The sequence below is a fragment of the Narcine bancroftii genome, chromosome 10 (genome assembly GCF_036971445.1).
Source record: "Narcine bancroftii isolate sNarBan1 chromosome 10, sNarBan1.hap1, whole genome shotgun sequence".
NCBI classification, from domain to species: domain Eukaryota; kingdom Metazoa; phylum Chordata; class Chondrichthyes; order Torpediniformes; family Narcinidae; genus Narcine; species Narcine bancroftii.
The window spans coordinates 14329843-14351247 of NC_091478.1; the positions used below are offsets into that span (position 1 = coordinate 14329843).

Here is a 21405-nt window from a genome sequence, read left to right on the forward strand (position 1 = left end):
TTCTGTTCTAACCTCATTGATGAGTTCCAGATTTTTCTGTGCTTGACAAATGCCTGGTGGTGGTAGGTGATACAATTCATTTGTTGCCTCGCATTCTTTTCTATTTTGCACCTACAAACCAGAGTATTTAAGAATTTGTTTGCATGTGAGGAAAAAAAATTCCCTTAGAGACGAGAAGGAAAACACTGATTATTGAAAAATTGCAGGGGCCACAATAATTTTCAACCTTTGAATATAGACCCAGAAAAATCTTCACTAAATGTTACTAAATGTTGTCACCAAAAGGCAGGTTTCTTTTCTAATTCGAAAGCAATTATTACAGATGTAATGTAGTCATTTTGATTTTGTATATTAGTGTAAAATGGATGATCATTAGAAGCCCACCACATCTCTTCAGGAATTTATTACCATTGACCACACAGGATCTGAAAATCTATTGTGTGATGTCTGCCCATATCTCTACTGCTAACTCCATTAAAGTTTATACAGTCATTGCAAGAGCCCTCAATTCCTAAGTCTTCATCCCACCCCAAGTCTGGTCCTTGATTCCATTTGAGATAATTGCACCATCTGTATTGAGCATCCCAAATAAAAAGGCTTATGTCATGGAAATTCAAAGTGAATAGCTATGAAGGGATACTCTGCAAACCCATCTAGGAACTCACTTCTGGTTAGTGGATTGCATTCTGACCAGAGTTACAGTCAGTTTTCGTCAAAATGCCCATAGATTTTCAGGGCCACTGTGTTATTCACAACTAATTATGATGTCCATACGGGTCAATAAAATTAAGTTGCTTACCTTACTGGCAAGTCGCCCAACAGTGCAAGCATGCTCTATTTGTTTCGACTTTACATCCCATTGAAAAACTGATTTGAATTTTTCGGCTTCCTCACGGTACTTAATCTATGTACAAAAATTAGGTAGACAGTTTATGATGATGAATTTTAAAATAACTTTTTTTTTTGGGGGGGGGGAACCTATGCAGTTGTAATTTCTCTTCAATTCATCACGAAAAAAAATCCCAATCATTTATCTTTAACAATTAATGCCATGACATCATCTAGTTTCCACATCATCAATATCCTGTGGGCCACCATTTACTTGCATCTTAACTAGAATAGCTAGAGATGGTCAGAGTCTATTGATCCAAATTTCTAGAAATGTTTTACATAGTAAAAGGAGGCCATCTGTCCCTTCGAGTCGCTGCTTTCTCTCAGAGCAATTTCATCAGTCCCATTCACCTTAGTTATTTCCCCAAAATCAATTCTCTCCCATTCCCATCAACTCTCATTAAGTCTCCTATGGGTGAACTATATTCAGAATAAGTTACAACAATAAGTACCGGGAAGAAGCTCAAACTATCATATAATGAAAATGCAAACTCCACACGGACAGCATCAGAGGTCAGGATTGAACGATGTTCATCTGTGAAGCCCTGACTCACCTATGCCTTGCCATCATCTTCAAGGTTTTAAAAAAAAGGTAGAATGTAGATTCTAAATCACTCAAGCTCAATACTATCCAGTATATTGACAGTCCATCAACTATCTGAAAAACTCATCACCTTTACCATGGATAGCACAGTTAGCGCAATGCTGTTACAGCTCCAGCAGTTGGGACAGGGGTTCAAATCCTGCGCTGTCTGTACTGTCTCCCCATCTCGGCGTGGATTTCCTCCAGGTATTCAGCTTTCCTCCCACCGTCCAAAATGTACCAGGAGTTGTAGGCCAAATAGGCAGCATGAGCTCATGAGCCAAAAGGGCCTGTTACCATGCTGTATGTCTTAATTTAATTTAAAGGCATTGTGTCTGCAGTCATAAATATCTGCAAAATATATTGCCACAACTTACCTAGGTGTTTTCAACAGCACCTCCCAAACCGGCCACCCAAGAAAAATCAAGGAATAACCTCTGCTGACTACCTGAAATATCTCTCCATCCATACTTTGTTATGGAGTCAAAATTCTGATAACACCCATACTCAGCCACACATTGGTAACTCCTCCTGCAAGGACTGCAGCAGTTCAAGCAGGCAACTCTGTTGGGCATTTGAAAATGGAGAATAAATGTTGGGGATGCTCACATTCGGAAAGCAAATAAACATATCCCAATTTTTAAAAAAAAAACAGTTATAATGAGCTCTGATGCATCTGTTATTTCCTTGTGGGGCTGTTCAAAGTCACCTATTTTCAACCTGAGAGCTTCAGGAAAATTGTATAGATTGAGTTAAACTCTTCTCTTCAAATAACTCCGGTATAAAGAATAAAGAATTCAATTTATAGCATAAAAACAGCAAATAAATGTAACAGATTAAACAATGTAGCTAATGAATTATAAATATTTTCATTATTTCATTTATGTGTTTGTCCAGTAAAAAAAAAAGCAGAATTTTAACTCCAATAAATGGTTCAGTGCTGATAAAATTCAATTTTACAAACACATGCACATTTTATGGTAGCATTTAAGAAGATTTCTATTTCAGAAACTACAGTAATGAGCTGTAAAATGATACATTTCCTGGTTTCCTCCATGAATGCATTTTAAATCCACACACACAAAATCAAAATTCATATTACCATTATGTTCAGTTACTGGTATCAGTGAAAAAGGACAGTGAATTATGCTTTTATTTCCTTTTACCAAAGTTTACACAAATAAGATGTGTTCCTTTTAAAACAGAAGGAAATTGAATATTCTCAAGTAAAAAAATTAAAATTTGCATTCCAGTTACTGCAGAATAAGTTCAACCAAATATAAAGTTCAACTTTAGTTGGGGTTAAATAATATACCATTAAAAATTCATTTAAAAAAAAACAAAGGACATGCGAATAAGATTTGTAAAACATTTCGTTACATTTTAGGCAGAACATATTGTTATTTGTCCAAAGCAACCGCAATTAGGACCCTTATACTCGAATCACTAAAAATCACAGAAATTGTGATTTCTGGCTGAAAGTTCACAGGACACGACAAAGAGGGAGAAATAAGGAGGAGCAAAGTTGAGTCATCTTTTACATGAATTCTTGCTGCGGTTGCTCTGCCACAGACTCATTCCAAATTGTGGATGTCACCGAGAACAGGTTTATTGAAACCTGTCCAGCCTGACGTGCTCGCGGACATCTGGTCATTAGTTACTTACGATGTTGCAACTCCTATCCTGTTTAAATTGATACACTGCTCATTCAGAGAGGGGGAACTGTTGCGACCCATGAGACGTTGTTTCACTGGCAGGTGGCTGGAGTGATCTTTGAGAACAAAATGCTTTCACGTCCGATTAGAATACCATGTACCCACCTCACTGGACTTGCTTTGTTTCTTCACGTTCAAGTTTAAAGGGGTGTCAAGTATACTGGTGAACTTGTTGAGTTTGGGATTGTGCCTACCGATGTAAAAAAAAAGCATTGCATATAAATTACAAAAGTGAAATCAATCGAATTCCCTTGCAATTTCACTTTAAAAGTTGCCCAGTCAATCATTCAATCTATTCTATTAATAGATTGGAGCATTCTCATGGTAGAAAGATCTAAAAATAAAATCGCAGAGAAACCACGACAAAAACTAAAATAGATTACAATTACTTTATGCGTTTAATTTGATGATTTCGATGTACAGCAGTGGCACCTTTTAAAGGTGTATGAATAAAATGAAAACTTTCTTAAGTGGCAATACTCCACATATTAATATCCAAAATCACTTACGCCTGGCAATAGGGTTTCTTCTGGTGGCTAATAAAATTGTTAACCGTTAGGATCATTTTGCAGACCTCGCAATGAAAACAAGACTTGTGCCATGTCTGTAGACACAAAATGCACGTTATTCAATGTCCACAATCTTTCTTAACTTCAACGAACGTCCGGCAATATTCACTGACCTGATCCAAGCAAACTAATTTCTCCGCGGGATAAACCCCGGATCCACAGCGGGCGCACGGTGCATTCATTTTAATTATGAGTTGATAAAACCACGAAAGAGCCCTTCCCTTCCCTTCCCTTCCCCCGAGTTGCCTCCCCCCCCCCCACCAATTCACTTGGTCGAAGTTAGAACCTGTTGCAAGCAGTCAACGGGCTTTATTCATGGCCAAACTGGACGTCCCCGTTCCTCGCCCATTGGTTGAAACGTCCCGTTACAGGCAGAACCCAGCTTGAGTAAGGTTACCAGAGCTGTCCATCATTGTATCAGATTTAAGTCGGGAGAATGACTCGGTCTCATGAAGATCTTATCCCAAAATAGGAGGAAGTAATATGTTGCTAAATACGATTTGACGTCAACCACATCCAGAAGGGAACTGACAACATTCTATGAACACATTAAAAAGCTATTTCCTGGGCATTTTCTGTCAGGAATGGTCACACCACACGCTGCTAAATTTTCCATGTTTCTAAAGAAAACTTAGCTTGTTATCTTCTGTACAGGATGTAGTTAATATATTCCTTTTTATAATGATCATTCTGGCTATCAGTGAAGATTGGTAGGAACTCCATCAGTACCTGTGCACCACAGGGCTGTGTTCTTAGCCCCCTGTTCGACTGTGTGGCTTGGTACTACAAGATCTACAAATTTGCCGACCATACCACTGTACTGGGTTGGATAAAGGAAGGGGATTCGTCAGAGTAGAGGAAGGAGATTGAAAACTTGGTGCATTTAATGTCACCAAAACTAAGAAGCTGATTGTTGACTTCAGGAAAGGAAAGCCAGAGGTAGACAATCTAGTGATTGAGAGGGTGAGCCAGTTTAAGTTCTTGGATCTTTTCTGGACCCAACAAGCCAATGTCAGTGCCTCTACTTCCTCAGGAGTTGCAAAGGTTTGGTATGACACCAGAAACACTGGCAAATTTCTACAGAGGTGTGGTGAAAAGTGTGGCTGCATCATGGTCTGGTCTGGGAACACCAATACTCCTGAATGTAAAGCCCTCTGAACGTTAGTGGGCACAGCCCAGGTAAACCCTTCCCACTATTGAGTACATCTACAGGGAACACTGCCATTGGAGAGCAGCAGCAATCATCAAAGACCCTCACCACCCAGCACACACTCTGTTCTCACTGCTGCCATCAGGAAAGAGGTTTAGGTGCCACAAAACTCACACCCCCAGTTTCAGGAACAGGTGCTACCCCTCTATCATCAGACTCCTCAATGACAAATTCAATCAGGGACTCAGTTAAGGACTCTAACTTGTGTACATTATTGATTTTTTTTTGGTTCTCTCTGTATTGCACGGTTTGTTTACATTGGTTTTCTATTTATTGTTCTTTGTTTATGTGTAAAGTTTATTTTTTGCCATGATAATTCTGCCATGACCATAGAAAAAAGGAATCTCAGGGTTGTATGTGATGTCATGTATGTATGCTGACAATAAATGTGAAATCTGAATCTGAAGTGAATAGTATTCATAGATTAATGTTGTTAATCAGTCAATGTAAATAGAATCATTGCATGACAGAACTCATCATAGCCATGTCATGACGCCAAGGTAATGGAATGTTAAAGCAATAAATAAAATCTATCAGCTTAATAGCAGGCTTACATTTCAACTTTTAAAATATATGATTTCCCTGTGTTTTATTTTACCTCCAAGAAGATCATTTTATTTCTCTACAGTGAATTGGTTTCTATACAACTTGCCTGCTTCAAACCTTCCACTCTTTTGGTGGGATTTGTTCTTCTGTAGAAATAGGATGAATTAATAAATTCATTAAATTGACATCCATGATTCACTTAGGATTAACATTCATGTTTTATGACATAATCCTAACTCCATAGAATTAGTTGTCTCAGTAAACTGCCTGTAATAATAGCACGTTGTGTATGTTTCAGCGAATAATTGTTTCAAATACCAAATTTTAAAGGCCAAATACTATCAAATTTCCCATAGATTACTGCTGGAATTCTGCTCTCTGTCCAATTTATGACCAAAAGTCCGGAACTGAATAGTGCTGTTAAAACTTAACGGAACATTTTTTAGTAGGTTATTGATGAAGAAGTATCTAAAACACATGCAGTTCACTGGCATTAGCTGAATTAGATCATTAGCCTTTAATCTTTCATAACATTATTGCTTTCTTTTTAAGCAAGACATTAAAACAATCATTGAACTAAAATGATAAAAATTATAAGTGAATGAAACTTCTAGAATGTGTAATGTGTGATTATAGAAATTTAAGGCTAATGATCTAATTCAGCTAATGCCAGTGAACTGCATGTGTTTTAGATACTTCTTCATCAATAACCTACTAAAAAATGTTCCGTTAAGTTTTAACAGCACTATTCAGTTCCGGACTTTTGGTCATAAATTGGACAGAGAGCAGAATTCCAGCAGTAATCTATGGGAAATTTGATTGTGTAGCATCAAGGCGTCCTGATAAAACTGAACAAAAACCCACAAAATACTGGAAATACTCAGCAAGTCAGGCCACATCTCTGGAGAAAGGAAGAGAGTTAATGTTTCAGCTTGAAATCTTTCATCAGAACTGGAAAAAAAATTTTAAACAGTTATTGACAAGTTGAAGAAAATGGACAGAAAAAATAATGCTTGTAATAGAATGGAGATAAACCTGATCCAAGCAAACTAATTTCTCCGCGGGATAAACCCCGGATCCACAGCGGGCGCACGGTGCATTCATTTTATCCATGCAATACAATTGCTTCTAGTGCTTTTTTGTTACTCAAGGCTGATGTGACTGGAAGAGTGCAAATGAAGGGAGGTGATTGAAGACAGTCCTAAAATTGGGACTGCTCATGGATTGGATCAGTCCAGATTTTCCAGATTCTCAAGCCATACTTTTAAAATTCAAATTTAAGGCATAATAAAGAGAATGAACAGCTAAATTTTGACAGTTTATTCATTAGCCATAATAAAGAGAATGAACAGCTAAATTTTGACAGTTTATTCATTAGCAAATACAGCATATATACTTCGTTAATCAAAACGAGCAGTTGTAAAGATACTTAAAAAATGTAAACATACTTTTTCCCCCACTAAAAAAACATGTAATACTTGACATTGTTTTAAAATGTACATTGTAAAAGAAAAAGACAGTTCACAAATGAATTTCTTTGTGATAAGATTACCTGCATTAAGCATGGTCACTTGTTGCCACTGTGCATCTGTGGTGCAAGGAAACAAAAGTTAAATTTTGTTACATTTTTGAAGTTAGAGATTTTCAAAAAAAAAGTACAGATTCTCAGGTGGTCAGCATTACTGGACTTCTACTGTAAACAACCTGTTTGAACTGGAAATCTGGAATGAAGAAGATAAAGAATGTTGCAAATACTCAGCAAATCAATTACCATCAGTGGAGAGGGAAAACTGAATTAACATTACAGATACATGATTTTCCAACAAAATTGACCAGTTCTGATACAAACAAGAAAGTCTGATATTTGAAATTGTTGCATCCCAAAGGCAACAATGTGTTTAGTTTGGGAATGAGGCACAGTTCATCAAGCTTATGATGAGTCAATCAAAAATTTATGCAAGATATCTTTTTGAAGATTGTAGATACGCAGGGGAATATACTGATAGGAGGGGACTTTAACCTTAATTTGGACTCAAAGATGGACAAAACTGGACAAAAAAACTAGCAGAAAGAACAAAGTAACCAAATTTATGGTTAAATCGATGCAGGAAATGCAACTTTTGGATATATGGAGGAGACAACACCCAAAGGAGAAGGAATACTCATATTATTCGGGTAGACACAAAACATAGTCAAGGATAGACCTGTTCCTGTTGTCAACCCACATCCATGACAGAGTTAGAAAAACGGAATATAAAGCTAGATTGTTATCAGATCACTCACCCCTGTTATTAGCAATAGAGCTGGAGGACTTCCCACCAAGAACGTATAGATGAAGATTAAACTCCATGCTACTTAAAAGACAGGATTTTAGAGAATTCATTGAGCGACAAATTAAAATGTACTTTGAAATAAATTCGGATGCAATGAACGTTCATCAGAGGGCAGATAATAAGTTATGTAACTAAGATGAAGAAGGACTACAATCGGGAAATAGAACAGCTGGAAAGGGAAATAGCAAGTACAGAAAAAGAATTAGCAACAAGGGAAGATACAAAAAAAAGAGATTGGCGAACAAAAAAATAAAATATGAAACACTACAAACGTATAAGATGGAGAAGAACATAATGAAAATAAAGCAGAAGTATTATGAGCTAGGAGAAAAAAATGCACAAAATACTAGCTTGGCAACTTAAGACAGAACAAACTAAAAGAAGGGTATTGGCATCAAGGAAAAAGGACAAACAAATTACATATAACCCAACGGAGATCAATGAAAACTTCAAGCAATTCTATGAGCAATTATATCGAACTGAGAACAAAGGGAAAGAAGACAAAATAGATGAGTTTCTAGCTAAAATTGAACTACCTTAATTGCAAGAAGAGGAGCAAAATAAATTAATAAAACCATTTGAAATAGAGGAAATACAGGATATATTAAAAAAAACTACAACAATAAAACACCAGGAGAGGACGGACTCCCAATAGAATTCTATAAAACATTTAAAGACTTATTAATTCCTCCTCTCCTGGAAGTAATGAACCAGATTGAAGAAACAAAACATGCCAGATTCATGTAAAACAGCAATAATTACAGTAATACCAAAGACGGGGAAAGATCCACTAACACCAGCATCGTATAGACCAATATCTCTACTTAACACAGATTATAAGATAATAGCTAAACTATTAGCAAACAGATTGGCCGACTGTGTACCAAAAATAGTAAAACTAGATCAAACTGGATTTATTAAGATGAACAACAGACAATATCTGTAAATTCATTAACTTAATCCATGCAGTACAAGGAAACAAGACACCAACAATGGCATTTGCCTTAGATGCAGAGAAAGCCTTTGACAGAGTAAAATGGAATTATTTATTCAAAGTACTACAAATGTTCAACCTACCAGAGAAATATATTAATTGAATTAAAGCATTATTTAAGGGACTATTGGCAAAGGTGACAGTAAATGGGTATATATCAAACCAATTTAAATTAAGCAGGTCAACTAGGCAGGGATGTCCACTATCTCCCTCACTGTTTGTATTAGCTATAGAACCACTGGAAGAACTGATAAGAACAGAAAGTAAAATAAAAGGGATAAAAATAAAAGAGAAGGAATATAAAATCAGTCTATTGGCAGATGATGTCATAGTATACTTAACAGAACCAGAAATATCAATAAAAGAATTACATAAGAAATTGAAGGAATATGAAGAGTATCGGGGTACAAGATCAACGCAAATAAAAGTGAAGCGATACCAATGAATAATGCGGATTTCACAAAGTTTAAGAAAGAATCACCATTTAGATGGCAAACACAAGTAATCCGATACCTAGGTATACAACTAGATAATAATCTAGGCCATCTATACAAACTAAATTATCAGCCATTAATGAAGAAAATACAAGACGACTTAGAACATTGGAAAGATTTACCACTAACACTGATAGGAAGGTTACATTGCATTAAAATGAATATCTTCCCAAGGATACAATACCTATTCCAATTGTTACCAATTCACCTAACAGAAAAATTCTTCAAGGAGCTACATAAAATAATAAGGAAATTCTTATTGAAAGGGGGGAAACCGAGGATAGCACTAGATAAATTATCAGAATGGTACAAACAAGGGGGCTTACAGCTACCAAACTTTAAGAATTATTATAGAGCAGCACAATTAAGATACCTATCAGATTTTTAATCAAACAAGGGAAAAAGCCAGATTGGACCAGATTAGAGCTAGATAAAATAGGGGAGAAGGTACCTGAACATATACTATATAAGTGGGATGAAAAGCTGGTGCAACATAGGAATTCACCAGTACTGCACCATCTGCTCAACATTTGGAAGAAGATTCACGTAGAAAGGAATAAAACAAATTATCAACTACCAAAATTAATATTGACGCAAAATCAACCAATCCCATTCACAATAGATAACCTTTCCTTTAGAGAATGGGAAAGAAAAGGGATCAAAAGAATAGAAATATGTTTTTCGGGAAATAAATTATTATCTTTTGAACAAATGAAGTGCAAATATGGTATAACTCACGGTACAATGTTTGCATACCACCAACTGAAAACCTCCTTGAAGGACAAATTGGGAAGCAGGCTGAGGTTACCAGAAGGAAGCAATCTTGAATATGTGATTACAGACACAATGATAATTAAAAGATTTATAACAAACATGTACATCAAACTGCAAGAGAAAGAGAACAAGGAAACAAGCTGTAAACCCAAACAAAAATGGGAACAAGATCTAAACATAAAGAATGAAACATGGGAAAAGCTATGCTCCGGAACTATGAGAAATACAATAAACACGAGGTTACACATGATACAATATAATTGGTTACACAGGCTATACACCACGCCCCAAAAGTTAAATAAATGGGACCCAACAGTATCAGACAGATGTTTTCGTTGTAAGAAGGAAATGGGAACAACAGTACATGCAATTTGGGCATGTGAGAAAGTGGAAAAGTTTTGGGAAGATCTAAATCAGGTATTAAATAAAATCACAAAAAGCAACACACCAAAAAATCCAGAGATCTTTCTTCTAAGTAATACAAGAAGAACTTGGACTCAATTTGGATGGAGCACAAAAAAGATTTATTATGATAGCCTTAGCTGTAGCAAAAAAATGTATTATGTCAACCTGAAAATTAGAAGATAGCCTGAGAATACAGCAATGGTACATAGAAATGAATAAATGTATTCCATTGGAAAAAATAACATACAATTTAAGAAATAACATCACAGTATTTGAACAAATTTGGGAACCGTACATGGAACACAACAGAGAAGTCCTATTGCTGACCTCCACCACCTAAAATGACAGAAGCAGAAGAAGACGAAATGAACGGACCCAGCGTGTAAAAGTAGAAGACACAAATTTCTTGTTTATTTTCATTGTGTGATGACATTGTTTAATGGGTTTAATGTATCATATATGTTGAACATTGAGTGGGTGGGGAGGGGGGTGAAGGAGGGAAGGAAGGGGGAAAAGGGGAGAAAATTACACTGTCTATATTCAAGAGGGAAATGTTTATGTGTATTTTGGTCAATATGGTTCATAGTGTGAAAAATATTTTTTTTTTTTAAAAAAAGCTTATGATGAGTGTCAAACTCAGTAGAAGACCAAACATAAGCCCTTTTCACACTTGCATCCCACGAAATCAATCATTCAGTGTCCCGGCATAGGAATGGGGGTTTGGCCTTTCACACTAGACCACACCTGAGTGGGACACTAAACGCTTTCAGACTTGCAAGGGTCTTTCCCTGGTGTTTGGTCTGTTCTACTTCTATTCGGAAGTGCCTGCATGACACGGCACACTAAAGAGAGAAGTGATTGCCTGTTTCACACTTGCCTGATCTCAACGCCAGCATCTGCAGATGCCGGGGATTGTACTAAGGTTGGAGGCCATCAATCCCCGGTGTGAGATGATGTCATCTGTGGTGTATCTGCGTTAAGCAGATTTTGCTTTCACACTTGCCACTTTAAAGGTCGATTGGCGTTTGACTCCTGGGATCACTTGCAAGTGTGAAAGGGGCTATAGAGAGTTCTGAGTGGGAGTCAAAATTTGAGTGAATAAAATAACAACTCAGAATCAACCCTAAGTACTAAGTGTTCAGCTAACTGGTTCTCAACCTTTTTCTTTCCACTTACATAATCCCTGTGCCATCGGTGCTCGGTGTTTAGTAAGGAATTGCTTAAGGTGCTATGTGGGTGGAAAGAAAAAGGTTGAAAGCCACTTTTAATCATACCTAATTAATTCGTTATGTGCACAGTTTCACAACTCCAAAGGAAATGACAATTTTTACAAAGCAAAATATTTCAGTAACAATTGGGTCTACAGCAGTGATTCTCAACCTTTTTCTTTCCACCCACATACCACCTTAAGCAAAATCCCTTACTAATCACAGAGCACTGATGTGAGCTAAATAGTAACCCAATCTGCATTTGTTTTCTCAGATTTCAAGGAAGTCACATTGTGAACTAGTAGAGACTTTCAATATTGTACAAGTCATATTTCACAGAGGAAATAATGGCTGTAGTTGTTGGTCAATCACGCCAGTCCCAGGATGCTGCTACAGGAATTCATCAGTGGAGATCTATAACCAGCTGTCTGCTCCTGGCTGAAGATCAGACAAGAGGGACACATGTTGATGATTGCATAATGTTCTTTACCAAAATAAATGTATCTAAAAAAAATTCATTCTTGCATGCAGTAAGATTTGTACAATATTTAGACATGGGCTGATAAGAAGGAAGTAAAGTCACACTAGTTCCAGTCAATGACATCTACAACAAGAAAAATGTCATCCCCTTTTTGAAACTTTGAAAATGTATGGGGGCTGCAGGTTAATTGGGTGTATCTGGGCAGCATGGGGTTATGATCTAGAAAGCCCTCTTACTATCCTGTACATCTAAATTACATTAAAAATTATATCTAGCAATATCGTTGTAAAATCTGCCATATTAAATATGCTGGAGATTACCATAGTCCAGACACTTATCTGGATCAGTCCCATTAAGGCAGATCAGAAACTGGGTACCTGTCATTGTATGGTCTGCTACCCATCTTTAGCAAGCAATTCTATTGCATGCTCGGAACGTTCTCCACTTACCTGCATGCAATTTCCAAAATGTTCTATCACAAAAGTACCATGGCTACACTATTGACCTGATGCCTTGACAACTGATTAAGGCTCTTTCAGTAGGGGCATCGCAACTTTGTGACTCACATTCAGAGAGAAAAAAAAGCAGCGAACTTTCCTGCCTTCCAAGATAAACAAGATTAACCACACAGGTTACTTTAAAAGTATTTCCCAAACTTGGAAGCACGGAAGAATTTTCATTATTTTTTTGAAGCTCAAGAAATTGGTCACCCCAGAGGAGTAATGGATAGTTTGGAAACATGCCTTGGGGTTTTTATTTCCCAGAGACACGAGGGTTTGAGAAGCCCCTCCTGCTGAGTGAAAAATGCTAGAGAAGCTCAGCAAGTTACGCCCTTCCTCATAGAGTCTAACCGGAACGCTCAGCAAAGTACAGGTCTGATCTATCTGTGCATTGGATCAGAGCAAACAATTAATAACTTTTATTTTTTTTAAAAGAGTGTTTTTCTGCACACGAACCTTGACAATCAATAATCAACGAGTTATTCCGCAATAATGCATTGCCTGTCAATTGTTTAATAAGAAAAACTGAGTCGTTAGTAGCTAATTCAGCCCAGATCTATCGATCTGCCTTTATCCAATCATATTGATCGGAGCTGACTGTGTTCAGAGCGGATGTGGGGAGTTTGTCTTGAGTTCAGCTTTAAACTTGTGTGATCCCCTGCAACCATCCCCTCGCAGAAAAGAGTTGCGGTGTGAGTGAGCAATTCCTCTGCAATGATGCTGTGTCTTACCCCCACTGGTGAGTGTTTGTTTGAATGCAGTCCACACTGAGGTTCGAGCTTCCGCGTTGGGTCATGCGCCCTTTCAAGGGGTGGCAGGTGTACGATGCCCCCAGGACCTGTCCGCTCCAACGGGGACCGGCCCACGCAGAGTGTGCAAGGAATCTTCCGGCCGCGTTCAATCTTCCACGTCGGAAACTCTCCGCTGGCTCAAAAGTTGGCCCTCGCGAGGACTTTACACGGACGTTCACGAAGGGGGTGGCAGATTGTGTTCGACACAATCCTGACCTGACAACGTGAGCCCGATCCGGCTCGACTCCGTTTAGAGTTGGGTGGGCTCTTTATTTGTGCAGGACGTGTCCCTACAGTATTACCTGCTAAATATGATTGCTACAATAATATTTGGGGTGCATCGTTAAATGGTAGTTATAATAGCCCGCTCTGATCAAGGGGCACGATTTTCCAGGCTCACTGGCCCGCGGAAGTGTCAGAACGACCAGAAATGTCACGGTGTTCGATCCAAACGTGGTGGAGCTCGGAGAAATGCTGAGGAGGTGTATGTCTGGCAATCTCAGTAGTGAGAGGAGCGGCAATGCTGCCCCACCTACGGTTCTTCAATATTTTCTGGTCCACGCTTGCCCCTTATTCTGCGCTGCTCAGGTTGTTTTTTTTTAAAATCTGTTTTCATTGCTGCCCTTCTAAGCCATGAAGTGTTTTGACTTTTCCTGGCGTCACTCGCAAATTTAGATTTTGTGGGACTTCTGACCAGCTACAAATTTGTATTGTTGAGATTAACCTTTAAACAGTAAATTGTTAATGAATAACCAATGTTTCTATCTGCAGTTGCTTTCTGCATGAACATCCTTGCGATTTTAAATCGACAAACATCCTGTTCTGAACAAAATAACACAACCAACTTATCTTCCACTGTAACTTCCTCTCCACGTGGGTCTGCTTCCCTTTTCGGTCAAAAAGAGTGGCTAGTTTTAACCATTCCCTTGCAAAATGGATATAAAGAGTCTACAATCACAGAGACGTCATTTAAAGTTACCCAGTCAAATGTGTCCAATTCACAATCTACACTTGAAGAAAAGAAAGGCACAACCAAGCCAACCATGGTCAAAGAGGAAGCGAATGTTACCCAGACAAATGGAGAACTAGCCTCTCCATCCACTGTAAGCAAAGGGGGTGGAGAGTCAACAACTGTTGTCCAACCAAGTGCACTTGGCAGTAGCACAACGGCTCAAGCATTCTTGCAATCTGGCATCAAGATAGCTGCTGAAGATGGTCATTTTATAATTTATGTAATAGTTGGATCATTGCTTTTATCACTGATGTATATTGTGTACCACAACAAAAATAAGGTAACTAATTTATTTAACAACTTTCTTGGTTTAATGTGCAAGAAGTTCTAAAGTGAGCAGGTACCGAAAGGTCTCACACTTGTTTTCCATGTAATATTTAAATGTGGTGGAGCATATTTCCAGTCTCAATTAGAGGAGTATCTGGAATGAAACATAGAAATTGAGAGTGGGCTGCCTTCCGTCAGAGAATTTCACATCTTTGTGTGAAGAACAAACCAGAAAACCATAGGAATCGGCCCTTTAGCCCATGATGCCCTATATGAAGATCTGCTTTCACGTGTTATACATCCTTCTATTGTCAATTGGTATCTATCCAGAAGCTTCTTAAGCCTACCATTATCTACTTCCATTACTACCTAGCCTCCTCTAGATTCTGATTCACCATCCTATTTATCGTTGCTCACATTGTATACATCTGTAGTGTCTTCCCTCAGCCTCCAATGCTCCAGAGCTACCTAATCTGGAATTTTAAAAAATCACATGGTTGTTGCTTCTGAAGGGGCCCCAGTGCAACAGATCAATTCTTAATTTTTTTTTTACATCGTACTTGGCTAGAGAGCAGGCCTTTCTAAACTTCACACTGATTGGGGAAACAATCAGAATTATTGCTACAATAATTTGGTTAACTAATTTGTGTTTAAGATCACCTATGATTATAGTTTGCCTATTTCATGCCATCTCAACATGTTTTGGGGTCTACTATAATAATATGTCCCATTATATATGGGTGAAGTCTAAATTCTGCAAACTGAGCTAAGATTCTTCACTTTTGTCAAACTTTGCTTTAACCACCAATGACATATGACTGGATTTATTTTTCTCCTTGTTCTTTACATGGATGTTAAGTTGGCTTGCTTGCTTCCTCAGTTCACATGTCTCTATCATCCCAATGTTTTCATCAATTTTCCTGATTAATTCAGCTATTATTAAAGCTCTGGGCATTTGGGTACCACCTATGTGGCATTTACTGGCACTGCTAATGTAACTGTTTCTTTCCCTTTCTGTCTCCCTGCTTGTATTCCCATCCCTCCACTATCATTTAAACACTTCTCAAAATTTCTCGAAACATCCATGGGACATTTGTTTCAGCCTGAGTTTTTTTTTTGGCTGTCCAAGTTCTGAACTTGTCAGTCCTTCCACCACTCTGTAAATTAAAAACGTAACATTTTGAGTCTGTTTCCTTTACCAAAGATGTGTCTGACTTGAAATAGTTCAGTAATTTTATTGGCTATCATTTTTCAGCTGACTTTAGGAGGATATAATTTTAATGTAGCTTTGCATCATTTGGTAATTAAGCATCTTGCTGATATAGTTTATAAATCAGTATTTGTTGAGTTCTTACCTTGGAATGTTCAGAACCAGTTTTGTTCGACAGGTCTGTTTTACACAATGAAATTTAAATTTTCCAAAACCTTTTTAATTTGCTTCACTTCAAATTATTTCTTTGTCAGAAATTTGGAAGTAGAAGAACCAGTTGGCCGAATACTTGTGAATATCAACGGCTTGATCAGAACTTGAGTGAAGTCATCACCAGTCTAAAAAAGAAAACCAACATTAAACTACTCTGAAATGTGTGGATGTATGCATTTTGAAATCTCCAGACAATGCCTAATTGGCAATATCAGATCTCAATGACAACATTTTTAGTTGGGTTGTTACTTGCAGATTCTTGCATTGTGGTTTATTTGTTTTTCTTCTTCTAACGAAGCTGCTTACTGCTTGAAATAATTTTTTAAATGTTCAAATATGGAAATGAAGCCAATTGCACTGGAATGTAGTGTGTCATGGAATACAGGTTTGGTTATACCTGTCTTTGCCTCTATTAAATGCAATGGCATTTGTGCAGACCAAGATTTGATTATTGAATCTCACTGGCTTTGATTGGGAATAGAAATTTATTTGCAAGAAAAAAGCTTTGGTAATCTAAAAGGTTCTTAACCAGAATAACCAGCCACTTGTAAATGACTGTTTTCTCTTGTATGCCTCCTAATCACACCTGCTTTTAAGAAATAAGAATAATGTAAATACTTGAAGGGAGACTTCAGAGTGTAAAGGCTAGGATTTGCTCAACCAGCCAAGAAGGGACTTGATTTAAATGGTGTGCACTTAACAAATTGGAGAAATAAAATGGAACTGAGCAGTATTAATGTTTACCATTCTCTGAAATGAACAAATAGTTTTCTAAAAACTCTTTAAGAATGCAGGTTTGGTTTGAGACTTTTATTCCAACCTGGCATCCTTGAGTTGAAACCACTTAGTTTTGACTTCTATGAACTAGATGAGATGAAAAGAAATGCTATGCCTTTTTAGTGATGGAGGTGGCTTAGTGTGGATAAACATAATAAATGCCCTGTGGAGCTTGCACAAAAGGCTTATGTAAGCATTGAAATTAAAACTTTTGGCAACTACTGTTTTGCTGTCAAATTTGTAACAACCTTTTCAAAATGTATGATGACTCAAAATTTATTGGTCTTTTGACAGGACGCTGCTTAAACAACTTGTCTATATTTGAATTTAGGAAATGTTCAAATTTAAATATACTTGATTAGACAAGAAAACCAATATCTTGGCAATCTGAAAGGAAGACAAAAAAGTGCTGGAAAAATTGGGTTGGAAGCATCAATGATTGGAGAATGGTGGAGGGTGTGTGAGGTGCCCCAGATGTAGGTGGGTAGGGACTGGACCAGAGGGGAACAAAACAGTCAAGGTAAGTGGAAACCAGTTTGGTGGGGTATGAACAGCAGACACAATGGGTCTGCCAGGACAATTGGGTTTGTGGATCTTGGGTAGGAGGTAGAAATGGATAGTGCGGGGTTGGGAAACAACAAGGTCGGAGGCCGTGCCAGGGAGGTGACTGGAAGTGATAAGCTCAGATGAAGAGTGATACAGTGGTTTGATGAATTTTGGTGGGGTCCTGTTGGAGGGGTAAGTCAGAGCAGGTGTCTGAAGAGTTCTCATCTGGCTTCAGCCAGATAGAGGTTAGGACATTAGACCACAAAAGCACGACCCTGGTTTGATAGTGAGGTTTCGATTGGTGTGGAGAGGGCCAGGTGATCTGAGGAGGTGAGAATGGAATGAGTGAGGGGAGTAATGAAGTAGATACTGTTGATGTCAGGTGACAGAAGGCTGGAACAAGATGTTCAGGAGAAGGAAGAATGTTTAATACAGGAGAGGGGCTCTGTAGAAGAGGTGGAGAATCATGGTTGTGGATATATGCATGGAAATGGAGCCAATGGAAGAAGATTTCAGCATCATGGCATGCATGAAACTTGAGGTGTGGGTGAAGGGGATGAAGGTTAGCCCTCCACTGAGGACAGTAATTACAGAGGCTGTCCTGAGAGGGAAAAGTCTGAGGGGATGGTGAAGACCAGGCAGGGGTTGGGGGGGGGGGGGGTTCAATGAGGTGGAAAGTGTTGGAGAGGAAGAGGATGGAATGGATCAGGAGGTAGTGGGTAGGATGAGTCCAAGGTATGGAGGGGAGAGTTGGGAAAGTCAGGGTGGAGAGGGGGATGCCCATGTACTCTTGGAGCCAGGGTGGGAGTTTGCGATGGAGGCTCAGTCCTGTAGGTCGCTGGGGCTGAGACAGACCTGCATCTGAAGCCCAGTCCTGTGAGCCAGCAGGTTCAGAGTGAAAGTATGTCGTCAAGCCCAAGGTAAAGACCCACGTCAGGAGCTCTGTCCTGTAGGTCACCGGGGCCAGAGTGGAGAGAGGTATGATAGGTAACAGTCTCCAAAGACATGAGCTTCTGATCCTTGATGGATGCCAAGGTGTGCATAGCAGCGATGACTGCAATTTTGATGGGGATCTTGGTATCCTCACAAGCAACAGGTAAGGTTCCAGAGGACTGCACAGTCACCAATATTGTATGATTGTTCAAGACAAAAATAGGGATAATCCAAGAAATTATAGGTAAGTAAGCCTCACATCAGTAATAAAACTATTAAAGAGTCAGCAGTGGAAATTCCTATGCATCATCTTCTCTCAAGATCTATCCTGGAGGGGGTCCCTATGTCAATGCAATCACAAAGGTGGCTTGTCAGTAGCTATACTTCATGAAGAGATTGGGATTTGGTATGTCAAAGGCTCCTGCAAATGTCTACAGGTGTAGAGTGGAGAGCATTCTGATTGGTTGGATTAGTCTGGTATGGAGGCACAGTACAGGAAGAGGCTCCAGAGAGTTGTGAACTCAGCCAGCACCATTATGGGCATTTATCTTCACCCCAAAATTATGGGAGGCATTGATGCCTTTTATTTAGGTGCTGCCTGTAAGGAGTTTGTACGTTCTCCCTGTGTCTGCATAGGCTTCCTCTGGGTGCTCTGGTTTCCTCCCACTTTTCAAAAAAAACAGGGGTGTACGTCAATTGGTTTTAAGTGGGTAGCATAGGCTCATAGGTCAGAAGGGCCTGTTACTATGCCATATGCTCATAGGTCAGAGGGCCTGTTACTGTGCCATATGCCATATGCTCATAGGTCAGAGGGCCTGTTACTGTGCCATATGCTCATAGGTCAGAAGGGCCTGTTACTGTGCCATATGCCTCCATTTTTATCTTTAAGTGAAAATGTGAAGAAAAGGATTCGAGTATAAGCAGCAAAATTTGCTTAAATTTGGCACAAGCAAAGGGCCTCCTCCTGTCCTGTGTATTATCTATGACTGTACTGTCCATTTCTATCCCAATCATCAATCACAAGCAGGAATACCCTGATACTCATTGGCTAAGCCTGTTCCTGCTCCACTTAAACTCCTCTTCTAACTGTGATTCTGTCTCCTGTGATCTCATTCCCTTCCCACCTACACCGAGTACTTCAATAGTTTCCAAATGCCTGGACCACACCACCAAGGAAATGTTCTCCAGTGGTGACTTTCCTTATTCTGGATAGAACTGGTCTGATCATGGATTCAGGAAGGGCAGATCCTGTTTATTACAGGTGGAGGAAATAGCCAGGAAGGAGGTCAGACTGCAAGACCCTGCAGGGGATAGAGAAGTCAGCGAAAAAGATCATTGGGGGCTCTCTTCCTGCCACGAAGGACATCTATAACACTCGATGCAGGCGAAAGGCAATACATGTTGTGGAGGACTCCACACACCCACTATGTCGACTGATCTCCCTTCTGCCATCTGGTAGGAGGTACCATAGCTCTCGGGGGGCCCTTGTGAGCAGATTGGGTGACAGTTTCACACCCCCCCCCCCAAACCGTCTCCTGAACTCCCAGAACATTTGAGGATTGGGTGCAGTGGGCTTTTTTACGATGTTTAATTTCTATCCGAACTGATATTTATGCCAATGTGGACCTGGAGAAACGCCATCTCATCTTTCCCATGTGAGCATTGGTAATAAACGATGAATAAAGGTAACTTGGTTGCCCACTTGGATTTCCAGAAGGCATTCGATAAGGTGCCACACGAAAGACTGACCCGCAAGGAGGCTCCGCGTGGACCCAAGGCTGGTTTAACCCCAGCAGGCCAACAGGAAGGATATATGGTCGTTTCTCTGGTGAGCGATAGGGCGTTGGGGCTGGGCCCATGGACATTGACGGATCGGGTCAGGTGGGCCGCGATGGGCCCAACGGCCTACTTCTGTTCCGATCTCCTTCATCCTGGTGGTTCATGAAAGACGGAATGCGCCTCTACTGCTCTCCGCTGGGGACCGACCGAGGAGAGGAGGGAGAGGTTTGCATTCCCCCCCTCCCGGGACATTCTCCCCGCAGCGACGAGGAAGGAGGGCGACTTCCGTCTTTGGCCAAGAGTCCGACAAATCAGCTCCGAGCTCCATTCGGGCTCTTCAGCGCGTCCTTGCCCGGGGTTGAGTGGGGGCTGCAGGGGCGGGACGGGGCCAGCCATTTCCTCCCCTCCACGGCCCGTCCAGTTCACCGGCGGCAGCGCTTCGCTCCGCGGGACGGCGGAGACTTCGGAAGCGACCTCGCTTGGTTTACATCGCGCCGCGCTGAAAGTGGCCGGGACACCCTGAGAAAGGCGCCGCTTCTCCGCCCTTCTCATCGGGAGGGATCGGCGTTCAGCCTCGCCGCGCTCTTTTCAGGTGCGGGAGATTTTTGTTCAACACTTTGTATGAGAGCAAGTCCCCTCGCCCGCCACCCCCAGGAGGGATTTCTTTCTTTGGAACCTTGGTTCCCTTTGCCCCCCCCTCCCCTCCTTTGCCCCCCCCTCCCCTCCTTTGGCCCCCCCTCCCCTCCTTTGGCCCCCCCCTCCCCTCCTTTGGCCCCCCCCTCCCCTCCTTTGGCCCCCCCCTCCCCTCCTTTGGCCCCCCCCTCCCCTCCTTTGGCCCCCCCCTCCCCTCCTTTGGCCCCCCCCTCCCCTCCTTTGGCCCCCCCTCCCCTCCTTTGCCCCCCCCTCCCCTCCTTTGCCCCCCCCTCCCCTCCTTTGGCCCCCCCCTCCCCTCCTTTGGCCCCCCCTCCCCTCCTTTGGCCCCCCCTCCCCTCCTTTGCCCCCCCCTCCCCTCCTTTGGCCCCCCCTCCCCTCCTTTGGCCCCCCCTCCCCTCCTTTGGCCCCCCCCTCCCCTCCTTTGGCCCCCCCCCTCCCCTCCTTTGGCCCCCCCCTCCCCTCCTTTGGCCCCCCCCTCCCCTCCTTTGGCCCCCCCCTCCCCTCCTTTGGCCCCCCCTCC

General features: G+C 40.6%; 3 protein-coding genes across 15 annotated transcripts in view; 2 read left to right on the forward strand and 1 right to left on the reverse strand.

The window, feature by feature from the left end:
• The window catches only part of nrap (nebulin-related anchoring protein), a 108945-nt gene extending 88420 nt beyond the window's left edge, over positions 1 to 20525 (reverse strand). For 7 of the 13 annotated variants that reach the window (XM_069899966.1, XM_069899957.1, XM_069899965.1 and 4 more), the window contains exons 1-5: positions 3872 to 3999; positions 3699 to 3793; positions 3295 to 3379; positions 800 to 904; positions 13 to 111 (exon numbers count right to left, since the gene is read on the reverse strand). In XM_069899966.1, coding sequence (XP_069756067.1) covers positions 13 to 111; positions 800 to 904; positions 3295 to 3379; positions 3699 to 3793; positions 3872 to 3940 — 453 coding nt within the window. In that variant the 5' untranslated portion in view covers positions 3941 to 3999. The other 6 variants (XM_069899969.1, XM_069899967.1, XM_069899961.1 and 3 more) reach the window with 5 other exon arrangements.
• LOC138744193 (keratinocyte-associated transmembrane protein 2-like) lies at positions 13090 to 17195 on the forward strand. The gene is made up of 3 exons (XM_069899975.1): positions 13090 to 13442; positions 14266 to 14786; positions 16238 to 17195. Exons 1-3 carry the CDS (start codon positions 13418 to 13420, stop codon positions 16352 to 16354), a joined length of 663 nt encoding a protein of 220 aa, XP_069756076.1. The 5' UTR covers positions 13090 to 13417; the 3' UTR covers positions 16355 to 17195.
• The window catches only part of casp7 (caspase 7, apoptosis-related cysteine peptidase), a 37921-nt gene continuing 36297 nt past the window's right edge, over positions 19782 to 21405 (forward strand). The window contains exon 1 of the mRNA XM_069899976.1: positions 19782 to 20823. Within this exon, the coding sequence (XP_069756077.1) occupies positions 20310 to 20823 (514 nt within the window). The 5' untranslated portion in view covers positions 19782 to 20309. The remainder of the gene's footprint in view (positions 20824 to 21405) is intronic.

Bases quoted from the DNA above. Each gene is read 5' to 3' on its own strand.
- LOC138744193 (XM_069899975.1), top strand. From the start codon at position 13,418: ATGATGCTGTGTCTTACCCCCACTG. The intron at 13,443-14,265 runs GTGAGTGTTTGT...TTCTATCTGCAG, and splicing joins GCTGTGTCTTACCCCCACTG to TTGCTTTCTGCATGAACATC. The intron at 14,787-16,237 runs GTAACTAATTTA...TTTCTTTGTCAG, and splicing joins TGTACCACAACAAAAATAAG to AAATTTGGAAGTAGAAGAAC.